Here is a 17,468-nt window from a genome sequence, read left to right as displayed (position 1 = left end):
CAGTGAATAAGCCTACCAAGCCTTGAAGGGCGAGGCCAGTGTGACACGTGTGTGTGTGTGCATGCACACCCAGCACGTGTGTGTGTGTGTCTACATGCACACCCAGCACGTGTGTGTGTGTGTCTACATGCACACCCAGCACGCGTGTGTGTGTGTCTACATGCACACCCAGCACGCGTGTGTGTGTGTACATGCACACCCAGCACGTGTGTGTGTGTGTGCATGCACACCCAGCACGTGTGTGTGTGCATGCACACCCAGCACGTGTGTGTGTCTACATGCACACCCAGCACGCGTGTGTGTGTGTGCATGCACACCCATAACGTGTGTGTGTGCATGCACACCCAGCACGCGTGTGTGTGTGTGTGTGCATGCACACCCAGCACGCGTGTGTGTCTACATGCAGACCCAGCACGCGTGTGTGTGTGTCTACATGCACACCCAGCACGTGTGTGTGTGCATGCACACCCAGCACGTGTGTGTGTGCATGCACACCCAGCACGTGTGTGTGTGTGTACATGCACACCCAGCACGCGTGTGTGTCTACATACACACCCAGAACGCGTGTGTGTGTACGTGTGCATGCACATCCAGCACGCGTGTGTGTATATGTGCACACCCAGCACGCGTGTGTGTGTACGTGTGCATGCATACCCTGCAGGTGTGTGTGTGTGTACGTGCTCATGTCCACGTGTGTATGAATGCACGTGCTCATGCATGGATATGAGCACGGATACACCCAGCACGTGTATGTGTGTGTGTATATACGTGCTCATGTTTATCCACAGCTAGATGAGAAATATAAGCATGCGTGTGCGCATGTGTACGTGTATGAATGAGTCATCATCAGACATTATCGCTCTACTTCTGGATCGGACCAAAGTGACAAAATAAATGTTCGTGCGTGTACGTGTCTGGGAATGTGTGTAATATGTTGCGTGTGTGTGTGTGAACGTGTACCTGCTATATCTGAGTGCTATGCTGTACGCGAAACTGACAGCCCCGCGTGTCCTCTCGAACCCGGCTATGGGGGCCGACACGTGGCGCGCGCGCTTTATTGATAATCGCGCGTAATTAACAATTACGCGCTCCGCGTCAACCACCCCACGTGCCAATTAAGAATGTCCGGACCAATCATCTCGAGACAAACAGCAGGAACGCTAAATAAATAATGGAATTTTGCTTTTAATGAGAAGATAAAATCGCAGCAAACGATATCTATTATAGATACAAACAGCACGTGATTATCAGCCTTGATCGATCCACTGCTGGACCATGCTCCATCCTCGCCCTCCCCCCACCCAGAGCCGCTGCCATCTCTCCCGGGCTCGCCATGCAACAATCCATCGAGTGCCGTTTGCCCAAACTTCACAACATTGTCCAGTCCGGGTTGGTTGTGAGGCGCGCCCCAGGACCGGTTCAGATATCAAACACCACTGATGTTTGTGGCCGGGAATCGAACTCGGGCGGGTCGGGTGAATATTGACATTGCGATGCGCTCAGCACTGTGCCCCCCCCCCCACCTCCTGCTTCCCCCCCCCCGCGCCCCCTCCCCATCATTGTGACCTTGCACACTCCGGGCAATGTGTGCAGCCGTGTGGGTCAATCGCGGTGAAGGCCGCACCGCCGGCACTGCCGCGTGGCCGCCGCTTCCGGACGCGGGGGGTGCCGCGGGGTCTCGCGCGCTCCGCGCTCGGCGAACACGGCCACGGCAATTGAACCTTCAGGGTCAATTGCCGTCGGTGCTGAGAAACAGCGACTAAGAGAACCCACGGGTCAACGTTTCGCTTCTGCGAAGCCAATCGGCCACCACCACCAACTCCATCTCCTCCTGGACTACTGCAGCCGCCTCGCTCGCCCTCACTCTCTCATTCTCTCTCTCTCTGCCCTCTCCCATCACCATCAGTTTTGACCAATCCACCGCTGGATCGAGACCTCCCCAAAGCCGTAATCGCCATCTCTCACAGGCTTGTTCACACATCTCATGACCACCATCGCCTCCATCATCACAGCAACCACCGACACAGTCCCTACCATCACCATCGCCCCTACCATCACTACCACCACCACCAACTTCACCACCACCAACCCCACTACCATCGCCAGCCGGCGTTAGATCTTCCCATTGTAACGCAGGTGACACGAATGTATGTTGAATTTCTTTCGCACCGTACGTGGCCAACCACTCTCACAGGCTCATCACCACCACGACCACCAACCACCAGGGCCTTCAACTTCACCCGGGTCCCGGCCCACCACGTCCAGGGTGCCTCTCGCTGCGGACGTGACTATTTCTCGTCAAGTGCCACCTGCTCCGAACCGACCAGCGGTGCTGAAAAATAATCCCTTGGATGTTAAATTCGAATCCACTACAGATGGAGCAATCCACCTGGCACCAGCGTGCGAGCAGACATCACGCCGGATGTCCTCTCAGGCGCGTTTCCTCCCCCTGGATGCCACTCCGCCCTGAGTCTCGTCCAGCAACTGCGCTTGGGTTTTTTTCCCCCAAGCTTTCTGGTTTATTCCCGCTTGAGACGGGTAATATACTTAGACAGGGGAGCTGGACAGACTGTCCCAAGCAGGACTCTCGCGAAAATAGATGTCATAGACTCGGCGAGACTCCTCTGTGTAGATCAGGACCGTTGTTGTAATCGATGGCTCTGTGAAGTTAATAGCATAAAGTGGGTCACGTGAAGAAGAGGAGATTACATTGAACCCCATTCTCCCCACAGTGACCTCCCCTTGTAACTCATTCCCGCACTCACCCAATCGCTACATCACTCGCTCCCTCGCTTGCTCACTCATTCACCCGCTCTGCCTGCTCGCCAAATCTCGCATCGCTCTAACTCATTCACTCCATATTATTAATTTACTCAATTCATCCACTCATCTCTTAACTCGCTCAGTTGCTCCCTTACTTGCCCAGTCACTCGCTCGCTCGATCACTCTTCTCCAGACTCATTCATTCCTTCAGACTCACTCTCCTTCCTCAATCAAGTCACTCCTCACTCAATCACTGTTCTCCAGACTCATTCATTCCTTCAGACTCGCTGTCCTTCCTCAATCAACTCACTCGCTCGCTCGATCGCTCTTCTCCAGACTCATTCATTCCTTCAGACTCACTCTCCTTCCTCAATCAAGTCACTCCTCACTCAATCACTGTTCTCCAGACTCATTCATTCCTTCAGACTCGCTCTCCTTCCTCAATCAAGTCACTCGCTCGCTCGATCACTCTTCTCCAGACTCATTCATTCCTTCAGACTCGCTCTCCTTCCTCAATCAAGTCACTCGCTCGCTCTTCTCCAGACTCATTCATTCCTTCAGACTCGCTGTCCTTCCTCAATCAAGTCACTCGCTCGCTCATTCTTCTCCAGACTCATTAACTCCTTCAGACTCGCTGTCCTTTCTCAATCAAGTCACTCGCTCGCTCGCTCTTCTCCAGACTCATTCATTCCTTCAGACTCGCTCTCCTTCCTCAATCAAGTCACTCGCTCGCTCGATCGCTCTTCTCCAGACTCATTAATTCCTTCAGACTCGCTCTCCTTCCTCAATCAAGTCACTCGCTCGCTCATTCTTCTCCAGACTCATTAACTCCTTCAGACTCGCTGTCCGTTCTCAATCAAGTCACTCGCTCGCTCGATCGCTCTTCTCCACTCATTAATTCCTTCAGACTCGCTCTCCTTCCTCAATCAAGTCACTCCTCACTCGATCGCTCTTCTCCAGACTCATTCATTCCTTCAGACTCGCTCTCCTTCCTTAATCAAGTCACTCACTCGCTCGATCGCTCTTCTCCAGACTCATTCATTCCTTCAGACTCGCTCTCCTTCCTCAATCAAGTCACTCGCTCGCTTGCTCACTCTTCTCCAGACTCATTCATTCCTTCAGACTCGCTGTCCTTCCTCAATCAAGTCACTCGCTCGCTCGATCACTCTTCTCCAGACTCATTCATTCCTTCAGACTCGCTCTCCTTCCTCAATCAAGTCACTCGCTCGCTCGATCGCTCATCTCCAGACTCATTCATTCCTTCAGACTCGCTCTCCTTCCTCAATCAAGTCACTCGCTCGCTCGATCGCTCTTCTCCAGACTCATTCATTCCTTCAGACTCGCTCTCCTTCCTTAATCAAGTCACTCGCTCGCTCGATCGCTCATCTCCAGACTCATTCATTCCTTCAGACTCCCTCTCCTTCCTCAATCAAGTCACTCGCTCGCTCGATCGCTCTTCTCCAGACTCATTCATTCCTTCAGACTCGCTCTTCTCCAGACTCATTCATTCCGACTCGCTCTTCTCCAGACTCATTCATTCCTTCAGACTCGCTCTTCTCCAGACTCATTCATTCCTTCAGACTTGCTCTTCTCCAGACTCATTCATTCCTTCAGACTCGCTCTTCTCCAGACTCATTCATTCCTTCAGACTCGCTGTCCATCCTCAATCAAGTCACTCGCTCGCTCGATCGCTCTTCTCCAGACTCATTCATTCCTTCAGACTCGCTCTCCTTCCTCAATCAAGTCACTCGCTCGCTTGCTCACTCTTCTCCAGACTCATTCATTCCTTCAGACTCGCTGTCCTTCCTCAATCAAGTCACTCGCTCGCTCGATCACTCTTCTCCAGACTCATTCATTCCTTCAGACTCGCTCTCCTTCCTCAATCAAGTCACTCGCTCGCTCGATCGCTCATCTCCAGACTCATTCATTCCTTCAGACTCGCTCTCCTTCCTCAATCAAGTCACTCGCTCGCTCGATCGCTCTTCTCCAGACTCATTCATTCCTTCAGACTCGCTCTCCTTCCTTAATCAAGTCACTCGCTCGCTCGATCGCTCATCTCCAGACTCATTCATTCCTTCAGACTCCCTCTCCTTCCTCAATCAAGTCACTCGCTCGCTCGATCGCTCTTCTCCAGACTCATTCATTCCTTCAGACTCGCTCTTCTCCAGACTCATTCATTCCTTCAGACTCGCTCTTCTCCAGACTCATTCATTCCTTCAGACTCGCTCTTCTCCAGACTCATTCATTCCTTCAGACTCGCTCTTCTCCAGACTCATTCATTCCTTCAGACTCGCTCTTCTCCAGACTCATTCATTCCTTCAGACTCGCTGTCCATCCTCAATCAAGTCACTCGCTCGCTCGATCACTCTTCTCCAGACTCATTCATTCCTTCAGACTCGCTCTCCTTCCTTAATCAAGTCACTCGCTCGCTCGATCGCTCGCTTCCTCTTTGCCTCGCTCTCTCTACAGCCCACTCACTCATTCACGACCGCGAGCACTCGAATGCTCTTTTAATTCACTCACCTACCGCGTGCATCACAGCCATGAGTGAGGACGATGGTGGCAATGATCGTGGTTGTTGTCGTGGTGGAAGTGGTGAGAATGGCGAGTGTGCTGTGACTTATACCCCGCATCTCGGGCAGTGTCTCAGCCACCATCCTCGCTCTCCCCTCACTCTCCCCTCGCTCTCTCCTCCTTCACTCCCCACGCCTCCACTATTTAATGAGCGCCCCGTGATTTATAACAGAACGCGTGGATCCGCCTCGTCCAGTCCAGGAATCTCATCCCGACCCCACTTCCACCCCACCCCCAATACATTACATCAACAATAGCAGTGACAACAACAATAATAATACAGAAGTAGTAATAACAACAATAATAAGTTCCAATGCCCTCCACTGCTTACCCACGAAGGCCTCATTGCGTCTTAAGACTCTCAGGAGGGTCCTGCTCAGGGCTTGAGTTCTCTCACGCTGCTCTTCGGCTGACTTGGGAGTCGGGATTATCGGCGTAAGGCACTACCACTCGAGTACAACACGCACGCTTATCCATAATTATCCTGTGTTATTGTACCCCGTAATCCTATGAACAGGTTTATGCAGTGTGTGCGTGTATATATATATGAGAACAAAATAAGACGAGCTGGATGTGTCGAGGCTAAAATAAAATTAATTCCAAAGGCTGAAACGAAACGCAGCTCCTGTTGCATCGCGATGTTTGACCAAGGCGGTTGCGCTCCGCGTGGTGGGAGCGTGCAGAGCCGTGCCCGTGAGCTGGGACTGTGTCCACGTGGGCATCACAGGTGTGCAGGGCAGTGCGTAATGAAAACAAAACATAACCCCACATTGTTGTGATGCACTTCGATGCTCGCAGGTCTAGGCTCTCTGCCCTCGGCAACCGGCACTGACTAGAGTGGTGACGTATGGTCAGGCCACGTGATCGCATTGCGTGGGGAGGCGGCCTTTATCCTGCAGTGGATTGACACAGGGGCTGTCATGGTTTACATTGGGCATCTGTGAAAAAGAGCTTTATAGCTCATCGGATTCCTCCAGTATTCCGGTTATTTTATTATCACTACAACCACTTGGTAGCGGTGCTTCAGCGGTTATCCCGTGACCCTAGTTCGACACGGTGAACATCAGTGGCGAGCGATAGCACACAAAAAAACCCGCCAGTGCCTTCCCCTCCCCACCACGCTTCACCAACCCGCAATGGACCAGCGTGGTGAAGTATGTTCAAACCACCAAATCGTCCAACGCGATTGATCGACACGGCGTGGGCGAGAGAGTGCCCTCATCCAGCAGTAGATTGACACGGGAGGGGGGGGGTGGTCTTGGCTGGGGATGCCGGCGGGTGAACCGGAGCAGCTGCTTACAAATCGTGCCAGTTGTGGGGAGAGAGCGAGGGGGGGGGGAGACTGCGTCGGTGTTCAGTGTCGGAATGGTTGCGGCTGGCTGCTGCTCGGCACGCGGAGCGCTGTGAATATTTAAAGGCGAGGCATGGAACTCGTTTCGCTCGGACTGACCGGGCCACGTGGTGGCGGCGGTTTCTGTGGTTCGCGTCCTCGCGGCTCCTCCTGGCAAACGCCCTGGACGTTATGTCGCGTTATGTCGCGTTGTTAACGCCGTGGGCGTCGTTACAGATCCCGGGACGTTCTTGGGAAATAAAAGAGCTGGGCCCTTTGTGTGCACAGGCGTCACTGTCCAAATATTTTACAAATTTGATTGAGAACAAAAATTGACAGCAAATTGCCAAGTGGGGTATAAAGACCACAGGGCAGCGTCGTCCCCTTCTGTGAAACTCGTGCAGGCCGTGCGGACAACTCGATCGAGAACGCCTTCCCCCTGCCTGATGATCGCCTTGGGATATGCGACTTGGGAGAATACCAAAATGAGCGAACAATCTGAAAAAAGTTAACTTTGTGTGAGAGAGTGTGTGAGTGTAAGTGAGAGGGTGTGTGTGAGTGTGTGTGAGAGTGGTGTGTGAGAGTGTGAGAGTGTGTGTGTGAGAGAGTGTGTGAGAGAGTGTGTGAGATTGTGAGAGTGGTGTGTGAGAGTGTGAGAGTGTGTGTGTGTGAGAGTGGTGTGTGAAAGTGTGAGAGTGGTGTGTGTGAGAGTGAGTGTGTGTGAGAGTGTGTGTGAGTGTGTGAGAGAGTGTGTGTGTGTGAGAGAGTGTGTGAGAGGGTGTGTGAGAGAGTGTGTGTGAGAGCGTGTGTGTGAGTATGTGAGAGTCTGTGTGAGAGTGTGTGTGAGAGTGTGAGAGTGTGTGTGTGAGAGAGCGTGTGTGAGAGTGTGTGAGATTGTGAGAATGGTGTGTGAGAGTGTGTGTGTGTGAGAGTGGTGTGTGAGAGTGTGAGAGTGTGTGTGTGAGAGATTGTGTGTGAGAGTGTGTGAGAGTGTGTGTGTGTGAGAATGGTGTGTGAGAGTGTGTGAGAGTGTGTGTGTGTGTGAGAGTGGTGTGTGAGAGTGTGAGAGTGTGTGTGTGAGAGAGTGTGTGTGAGAGTGTGTGAGAGTGTGAGAGTGGTGTGTGAGAGTGTGAGAGTGGTGTGTGTGTGAGAGTGGTGTGTGAAAGTGTGAGAGTGGTGTGTGTGAGAGTGAGTGTGTGTGAGAGTGTGTGTGAGAGTGTGTGAGAGTGTGTGTGTGTGAGAATGGTGTGTGAGAGTGTGTGAGAGTGTGTGTGTGTGTGTGTGAGAGAGTGGTGTGTGAGAGTGTGAGAGTGTGTGTGTGAGAGAGTGTGTGTGAGAGTGTGTGAGAGTGTGAGAGTGGTGTGTGAGAGTGTGAGAGTGGTGTGTGTGTGAGAGTGGTGTGTGAAAGTGTGAGAGTGGTGTGTGTGTGTGAGAGTGAGTGTGTGTGAGAGTGTGTGTGAGTGTGTGAGAGAGTGTGTGTGTGTGAGAGAGTGTGTGAGAGGGTGTGTGAGAGAGTGTGTGTGAGAGAGTGTGTGTGAGTATGTGAGAGTCTGTGTGAGAGTGTGTGTGAGAGTGGTGTGTGAGATTGGTGTGTGTGTGAGAGTGTGTGAGAGTGTGTATGAGTGTGTGTGTGAGAGTGTGTGAGTGTGTGTGAGTGTGTGTGTGTTAGTGTGTGAGAATGTGTGTGAGAGTGTGTGTGAGAGTGTGTGTGAGAGTGTGTGTGAGAGTGTGTGTGAGAGTGTGTGTGAGAGTGTGTGTGAGAGTGTGTGTGAGAGTGTGTGTGAGAGTGTGTGTGAGAGTGTGTGTGAGAGTGTGTGTGAGAGTGTGTGTGAGAGTGTGTGTGAGAGTGTGTGTGAGAGAATGGGAGCGATAGTGTAGCGGTTAGCGCGCTGCGCTATGAACCTGGCGACCCGGGTTCGATTCCCGCTCACGGCCAACACCAGTGACGATTATCTGAACCAGTCCTGGGCCTCCCCTAGGTCGACTCAGCCTCAAATGAGTACCTGGTGCGGTGTGTAAACATTGCCACTAGGGAGACAAAGGCGGTCGGGCGTGGTGTTGGCCACCCACCCCCTCGTGTACCGTTCCGCCCTTCATAGGTGCTCGCTAACAGCACTTGCCCCTACAGTCTGTTAAGGCTATATGGGGGATCTTTGTTTTTGTGAGAGGGTGTGTGAGAGGGTGTGTGAGAGGGTGTGTGTGAGAGGGTGTGTGTGTGAGAGTGTGTGTGTGAGAGTGTGTGTGAGTGCGTGTGAGTGCGTGTGAGTGCGTGTGAGTGCGTGTGAGTGTGTTTCTGTTGTTTGGGCGAGCGGTGGGGCAGAGGTTCGACTCCCAGGCACGGTTCACATCGCAGTATCAATGTCTATGCAGCGCCCTCGAACCCCGTGACGAGCGCTGTGATGCTGTTGCGTTTGGCAGCGGTACGCAATCAACAACAGCAGCACATTCGTCAATAACAACAATATGGCCTTCAAAGTAAAACGTATCACAGTACACGATCACAGTACACGATCATTATCACAGTACATGATCACAGTACATGATCATTATCACAGTACATGATCACAGTACATGATCACAGTACATGATCACAGTACATGATCATTATCACAGTACATGATCACAGTACATGATCACAGTACATGATCATTATCACAGTACATGATCACAGTACATGATCACAGTACATGATCATTATCACAGTACATGATCACAGTACATGATCACAGTACATGATCATTATAAAATGCAATGGCCATTCTTGGCAGCGCCGAGAGTGACCTGCTGTGTAGAAGAGCCATTGCCCGAAACGACCTTAATAGGTGCTCGCTGACAGCACTTTCCCCAACAGCCTGTGTAGGCTACACAGAACGGGGGGGGGTCACGTGAGGCCGAGTCAATGGAAACCAACTCGAGCCATGAGACGGCTCCGAGTGGCAGCCAGAGCCAAACACGCGATGATGAGACCCACACTGTGGTGGCCGTGGTGCTGGTGGTGGTGGTGGGGGTGGTGGTGGTGGCCGTGGTGGTGGCCGTGGTGGTGGCCGTGGTGGGGGTGGTGGTGGTGGCCGTGGTGCTGGTGGGGGTGGTGGTGGTGGTGGCCGTGGTGCTGGTGGTGGTGGTGGTGGCCGTGGTGGTGGCCGTGGTGGTGGCCGTGGTGGGGGTGGTGGTGGTGGCCGTGGTGCTGGTGGGGGAGGTGGTGGTGGTGGCCGTGGTGGTGGCCGTGGTGGTGGTGGTGGCGGTGGTGGTGGGGGTGGTGGTGGTGGCCGTAGTGGTGGTGGGGGTGGTGGCCGTGGTGGTGGTGGTGGCCGTGGTGGTGGCGGCCGTGGTGGTGGTGGTGGCCGTGGTGGTGGTGGTGGTGGAGGTGGCCGTGGTAGTGGGGGTGGTGGTGGCCGTGGTGGTGGCCGTGGTGGTGGCCGTGGTGGTGGTGGCCGTGGTGGTGGTGGCCCTGGTGGTGGTGGCCGTGGTGGTGGGGGTGGTAGAGGTGGCCGTGGTGGTGGTGGTGGCCGTGGTGGTGGCGGCCGTGGTGGTGGTGGCCGTGGTGGTGGGGGTGGTGGTGGTGGCCGTGGTGGTGGTGGTGGTGCAGTAGTTATGAAGCTGCTACTGGACAGTTAGAGGCAGTGGCCCTCCAACAACAACGGAGAGCAGAGGAGCGACGTTCACAACAACGAGCAGAGCGCCGGGTGGCTAAGGCACAGCAAGTTGGCACAGTAGGGGGCACAGGTGGTGCATCGGCCAGTCATCTCAGTCATCTCAGTCAGTCAACCCGTGGCACTTGGGTCTGCCCCGTGACCTCCTGCCGGCGGGCGTTGGACACTTCACGTGGCCTCAAGGTGCACATGGCCTGGCACAGGCGCCTTGGTGATATAAGAAGCACAGGCCAACTGAGTTCGACACGAGGCCAGGGCTCACGCTGAGTGGCGAGTGCTCTCTCTGAGCTGGTCACGACCCAACCCCACTTGCCTTCACCGACCCGTACTGACCAGCGTGGTGAAGTATGGTCAAACAACCCCCAATAACCGTACACAGCATGGAGAGGCCTCTAAACACGTGGCGTGACAAAGAGCTGTAACTATCATATTCTCCGGATTATAAGACGCACGTGTTCCTGCCGTGTGTTAAAAGGAAAGGTTATAATCCGATGGTTGGCAGTGTGTGTGTTTGAGAGATATATATAGATACCAAATCTGTGTAACTTTATTGTATTGGGTGTGTCTTACTTTCTGGAGCGTCTTACAATCCGAATAATTACGGGAATTTAAGGGGGGCGGGTGAGGGGGGGTCTCTGAGAAGGAGTCTCGTTTCCGGAGCCCGTATTGTGGTAGGAAAGGAGATTTGGAATATGTAGGATCAACTCTCCAGATTTACTGCGCTCTCCATTCTTGTGCAAAAAAAAATGCAAGCAACAAGTTGCACGTGGCGACAAGTTGCACGTCGAGCAATTGTTAAGCATCTGTTAGCTCCTTTGCACGTGCCACAGGACAGAGAGAGATGGCGAACTTTACTCCTCGATTCCTCCAGCCGTGTGGAGGACTCCATCTCTACCAGATCGTGACTATCTCGGCTCATCCACCACCAGCACCACCAGCACCACCACACTGAAGTGTCACAACTCACTCACCCACCCACTCATCCACCCACTAACACAACTCACTCGCCCACCCACTCAGCCACCCACTCACCCAACTCACTCGCCCACCCACTCATCCACCCACTCATCCACCCACTTACACAACTCACTCGCCCACCCACTCAGCCACCCACTCACACAACTCACTCACCCACCCACTCATCCACCCACTAACACAACTCACTCGGCCACCCACTCAGCCACCCACTCACCCAACTCACTCGCCCACCCACTCATCCATCCACTCACACAACTCACTCGCCCACCCACTCATCCACCCATTCACACAACTCACTCGCCCATCCACTCATCCACCCACTCACACAACTCACTCGCCCACCCACTCATCCACTCACTCACCCACTCATCCACCCACCCACTCATCCACCCACTCACCCAACTCACTCGCCCACCCACTCAGCCACCCACTCACACAACTCACTCGCCCACCCACTCATCCACCCATTCACACAACTCACTCGCCCATCCACTCATCCACCCACTCACACAACTCACTCGCCCACCCACTCATCCACTCACTCACCCACTCATCCACCCACCCACTCAACTCACTCGCCCACCCACTCAGCCACCCACTCACCCAACTCACTCGCCCACCCACTCAGCCACCCACGCACCCAACTCACTCGCCCACCCACTCAGCCACCCACTCACCCAACTGACTCGCCCACCCACTCATCCACCCACTCACACAACTCACTCGCCCACCCACTCATGCACCCACTCACACAACTACTCATCCCCCCACTCACACAACTCACTCGCCGAACCCACTCATCCACCCACTCACACAACTCACTCGCCAACCCACTCAGCCACCCACTCACGCAACTCCCACACTGCAGGTCACAACAACAAGAAACAAAGATCCCCCGTATAGCCGTAATGAACTTTTGGGGCAAGTGCTGTTAGCGAGCACCTATGACGGCCGGTACGTCACACGAGTGGGTAGGTGGCCGAAACGACGCCCGGCCGCCTTTGTCTCCCCAGCGACGATGCTTGCACGTCGCACCCACTCAGCCACCCACTCCCCACACTGCAGATCACCTCCCTTATCCTTCTGCATCTACCTTCCCATTCCTCCGCTCTACAATTCCCTCCTCGCATCGCCATCTCTTTCCCCAAGTTCGTATAATAATAACCTCGTTCGATTCCACACACGACTCTGATCGAGAGACACCTCCCGCTAGCCGCGTGTCGCTTCAGGCCTGAGCTGAGCACCAATCCCCAGTGCTCGTCTGTGAGCAGCATGAGTTCTACGTACGTTGTTGCATGCCACGCGGTCAGTAACAAACAGCACCGTTTAAAGTAGTTATTCTATGTAGTATGAACATATGATGCAACAGTCGGTATACTTTGTCTTCGAATTCGTCTGCAATGCATTCATCACACGTTAAGTCTAGTCGAGGCTGTTCTGGGGTGGAGTGGTGGTGCAGTGGTTAGCGTACTGCGCTGTGAAACCCGGCTGAGTTCAATTCCCAGCCACGGCGAACATCAGTGGTGAGTGACACTGACCACACACTGGTCATCCCTGTGAAGTTAAAATCAAACACCCCCCAATACCGACATGTGATGGGAAGGTCCTCATCCAGCAGTGGATGAACCAAGATAAATCGTCATCACGCAAACTCCGATCATCCTCGCAGCGGATGTTGGCTGCTCGCCATCGAACAAAGACGGTCCACTGCATCAGACGCGCTTCTGCGGCCGTCTGGAACGCTCTTCCTTCCGATATTAGGAAGTCACTGGAGCTATGCACTTTTAAATCATCTGGATTGAAAACTTATTTCTTTAGACCTGATTGTTGTGTTTAGTTTGTTATCCTTCCCGCGCACCTCCGATTAGCACGGTTGGCTACGTACGGTGCGAAAGAAGTTCAACGGACAGTTGCATACTAGGAGATGTGCCATCACACGAGTTGGTCTATGTGACTGATGGAACTCATCACCACCATCGCCATCATCACCACCATCACAACCATCACCACCACCATCACCACCATCGCCATCATCACCACCATCACAACCATCACCACCACCATCACCACCATCGCCATCATCACCACCATCACAACCATCACCACCATCGCATGACGTGGAACCCCGCGACTCACGGCTCAGTGCGGCTGCGGCGGAGATGACGGGGATGAGCATCAGGGGGATGAGGGGGTGCAGGGGTGGTAGCCTCCACCCCGACCACCGGGGGTTCCCGTGGGGGGCGCGGGACCCCCTCGCTGACCCCGGGACCCCGGCTGTCCCCCCCATGCAGACGCGGGGGGAGCGAACAGCGCCAAAGGCCGTCGGAGTGGAGGGGAGCGACTTCTCACATGGCCCGCCTGGTGGTGACGCGCGCACACGTGGGGCGAGAACACAGGCGGACAGACAGACAGGCGGACAGACGGACTTGTAGATGATGGACGGACAGACAATGGAAGGACAGAGAGCGTTGAACGGACGGACACGTGGAAAGACACGCGGGATTGCAGATGGACAGACACGCAGACAGATAGACACGGGAGGGAGGAAATCGAGAAGATATTAAGAGAGACGGACGGATCGATGGATGGGCGGATGTGGTTGTGGCGGTTAATGGATCCGTGCAGCACTGCTGGGACCTTCATCTATCTCAATGGGATGCACAAGACAAAGATCCTCCGTGAAGCCTGAACAGGGGCAAGGGCTGTTAGCGAGCAGCACCTATGAAGGCCGGCACGGCACACGAGGGGGTGGGTGGCCAACACCACGCCTTTGTCTCGCCAGTGGCGATGTTTACACACCGAACCAGGTACTAATTTGAGGCTGAGTCGACCTAGGGGAGGCCCAGGACCTGTTCAGATACTCGTCACCGGTGTTGACCGTGAGCAGAAATCGAACTCAGGTCGCCGGGTTCGTAGGGAGCGCTACGCTGCCGCTCCCTCTATTCGGTCTAGTGCACACATTCACACACACAGCATACAATATAGACACACACCACCTACATACACATCTACAAGCAGACATACACGCAGAAACACATACAAATCACATTCACACAAACACGCAAACGCCGACACGACGTACACATGGACACTGACACACACATTCTCTCACACGTACACACAGGATGCAGACACATGCAGGGACAGGCAGCATGCTCCCGTACAGAACACACACACCTACACACACATACACACCGACATACACACCGACACACACTGACACACACACACTGACAAAGATCCCCCATATAGCCTTAACAGACTGTAGGGGCAAGTGCTGTTAGCGAGCACCGACACACACTGACGCACACACACCGACACCGACACACACACCGACACACACACACCGACACACACGTGGCCCATGCAGAGTAATCTCTCTATCCCGCACGGTCTCGCACTGTACCTGTGCGCGGTACGAATCGGCACCACCACCACGCTCTCTCGTCCCTCTCCTCCTCCTCCGCCTCCAACGATTACATCTCGTCTGGCACAACCCGCTCCCTCTCTGCACTCCCTCCCTCTCCCTGCCTCCCTCTCTCGCCACCCTTTCGCTCACTCTCGCCCCTCTCTCCCGCCTCCTCTCCCCGAGTCCGCCTTGGCCACGACGCTCGCGATGCCTCGAGTGCGCCTCCCTCGCCTCCCGCGCTCTGCCCGTCGCCACCACGACCACGACTCCGACGCTGCTGATGCTGCTGCTGCTGATGCTGCTGCTGATGCTGACCAGGCATGGGGAGGGAATGAGCTGAGAGCCTTGCGTTGGTTCACAAGGCACCCGCAGCCCCTACCACCACCACCACCACTCGCTCCTATCACGGCCGTCCAGTGCAGAGCGGGGCGAGTGGCGCTTTGACGCGCGATGTCTCTCCCGACACCGCCTCGGTGCAGCAACGGGATGGGGTGGGAATTGAGGGTGACGAGGAGGAGGAGCGGGGACGACCCGAGCGAGCGTCTTAGTTCATCTCTCCTCTACACAGTCTCCCTCTCTCTCTCTCCTCTACACAGTCTCCCTCTCTCTCTCCATCTCTCCTCTACACAGTCTCCCGCTCTCTCTCTCTCTCCATCTCTCCTCTACACAGTCTCCCGCTCTCTCTCTCTCCATCTCTCCTCTACACAGTCTCCCTCTCTCTCGATCTCTCCTCTACACAGTCTCCCTCTCTCTCTCTCCATCTCTCCTCTACACAGTCTCCCTCTCTCTCCATCTCTCTCTACACAGTCTCCCTCTCTCTCCATCTCTCCTCTACACAGTCTCCCTCTCTCTCTCCATCTCTCCTCTACACAGTCTCCCTCTCTCTCTCTCCATCTCTCCTCTACACAGTCTCCCTCTCTCTCTCCATCTCTCCTCTACACAGTCTCCCTCTCTCTCCATCTCTCCTCTACACAGTCTCCCTCTCTCTCTCTCCATCTCTCCTCTACACAGTCTCCCTCTCTCTCTCTCCATCTCTCCTCTACACAGTCTCCCTCTCTCTCTCCATCTCTCCTCTACACAGTCTCCCTCTCTCTCTCCATCTCTCCTCTACACAGTCTCCCGCTCTCTCTCTCTCTCCATCTCTCCTCTACACAGTCTCCCGCTCTCTCTCTCTCTCCATCTCTCCTCTACACAGTCTCCCTCTCTCTCGATCTCTCCTCTACACAGTCTCCCTCTCTCTCTCTCCATCTCTCCTCTACACAGTCTCCCTCTCTCTCCATCTCTCTCTACACAGTCTCCCTCTCTCTCCATCTCTCCTCTACACAGTCTCCCTCTCTCTCTCCATCTCTCCTCTACACAGTCTCCCTCTCTCTCTCTCCATCTCTCCTCTACACAGTCTCCCTCTCTCTCTCCATCTCTCCTCTACACAGTCTCCCTCTCTCTCCATCTCTCCTCTACACAGTCTCCCTCTCTCTCTCTCTCTCCATCTCTCCTCTACACAGTCTCCCTCTCTCTCTCCATCTCTCCTCTACACAGTCTCCCTCTCTCTCCATCTCTCCTCTACACAGTCTCCCTCTCTCTCTCTCCATCTCTCCTCTACACAGTCTCCCTCTCTCTCTCTCTCCATCTCTCCTCTACACAGTCTCCCTCTCTCTCTCCATCTCTCCTCTACACAGTCTCCCTCTCTCTCTCTCCATCTCTCCTCTACACAGTCTCCCTCTCTCTCTCTCTCCATCTCTTCTCTACACAGTCTCCCTCTCTCTCCATCTCTCCTCTACACAGTCTCCCTCTCTCTCTCTCCATCTCTCCTCTACACAGTCTCCCTCTCTCTCTCTATCTCTCCTCTACACAGTCTCCCTCTCTCTCTCTCCATCTCTCCTCTACACAGTCTCCCTCTCTCTCTCTCTCTCCATCTCTCCTCTACACAGTCTCCCTCTCTCTCTATCTCTCCTCTACACAGTCTCCCTCTCTCTCTCTCTCCATCTCTCCTCTACACAGTCTCCCTCTCTCTCTCTCTCCATCTCTCGCTCTTTCATCCTCCTGGCTCTCTCGCTCTTGCGCGCACACGCGCACGTACGCCCCCCCCCCCATCCCTCTCCGTTCCCTCTCTCTCTGTCCACTCTTCTCTCTGACGCCCCCTCTCTGCCAAACGCCGCTTGGGAGAGAAAAAGGCAACGATTTGTGCGGATGAATCGATACCCGGAGCCCGGCGGCCGCGCGGGACGAGAGGGCTCACTGTAACGTCGAGTGGGGGGGACGGGGGGGGGGCTGAGAACCTCGTCTGTGATTGTGTGTGTGTGTGTCTATTGTGTGTGTGTGGGTGTCTATGGTGTGTGTGTCTGTTGTGTGTGTCTATTGTGTGTGTGTCTATTGTGAGTGTGTCTATGGTGTGTGTGTGTGGGTGTCTATGGTGTGTGTGTCTATTGTGTGTGTCTATTGTGTGTGTGTCTATGGTGTGTGTGTGTGTCTATTGTGTGTGTGTCTATTGTGTGTGTGTGTATATTGTGTGTGTGTCTATTGTGTGTGTCTATTGTGTGTGTGTCTATTGTGTGTGTGTCTATTGTGTGTGTGTGTCTATGGTGTGTGTGTGTCTTTTGTGTGTGTGTCTATGGTGTGTGTGTGGATGTGTTTATGGTGTGTGTGTTTCTATGGTGTGTGTGTCTATGGTGTGTGTGTGTGTGTGTACGGTGTGTGTGTGGGTGTCTATGGTGTGTGTGTGTGGGTGTCTATGGTGTGTGTGTTTCTATGGTGTGTGTGTGTCTAT

At 54.2% G+C, this 17,468-nt stretch overlaps 1 protein-coding gene across 2 annotated transcripts in view; it reads right to left on the bottom strand.

Annotated features, from left to right (window-relative positions):
* Positions 1 to 16,670, bottom strand: part of LOC116940080 (uncharacterized) — a 75,820-nt gene extending 59,150 nt beyond the window's left edge. Inside the window, exons 1-2 of one of the 2 annotated variants that reach the window (XM_032949391.2) lie at positions 14,702 to 16,670; positions 13,432 to 13,653 (exon numbers count right to left, since the gene is read on the bottom strand). In XM_032949391.2, coding sequence (XP_032805282.2) covers positions 13,432 to 13,582 — 151 coding nt within the window. In that variant the 5' untranslated portion in view covers positions 13,583 to 13,653; positions 14,702 to 16,670. The remainder of the gene's footprint in view (positions 1 to 13,431; positions 13,654 to 14,701) is intronic. The other variant, XM_032949393.2, reaches the window with a different exon arrangement.
* Between the last annotated feature and the right edge of the window lie 798 nt (positions 16,671 to 17,468).

The sequence above is a fragment of the Petromyzon marinus genome, chromosome 7 (genome assembly GCF_048934315.1).
Source record: "Petromyzon marinus isolate PM22_M1 ecotype Great Lakes invasive population chromosome 7, UKy_Petmar_22M1.pri1.0, whole genome shotgun sequence".
NCBI classification, from domain to species: domain Eukaryota; kingdom Metazoa; phylum Chordata; class Hyperoartia; order Petromyzontiformes; family Petromyzontidae; genus Petromyzon; species Petromyzon marinus.
Note: the sequence above shows the minus strand (reverse complement) of the source record. Positions and strands in the feature narration are given on the sequence as shown.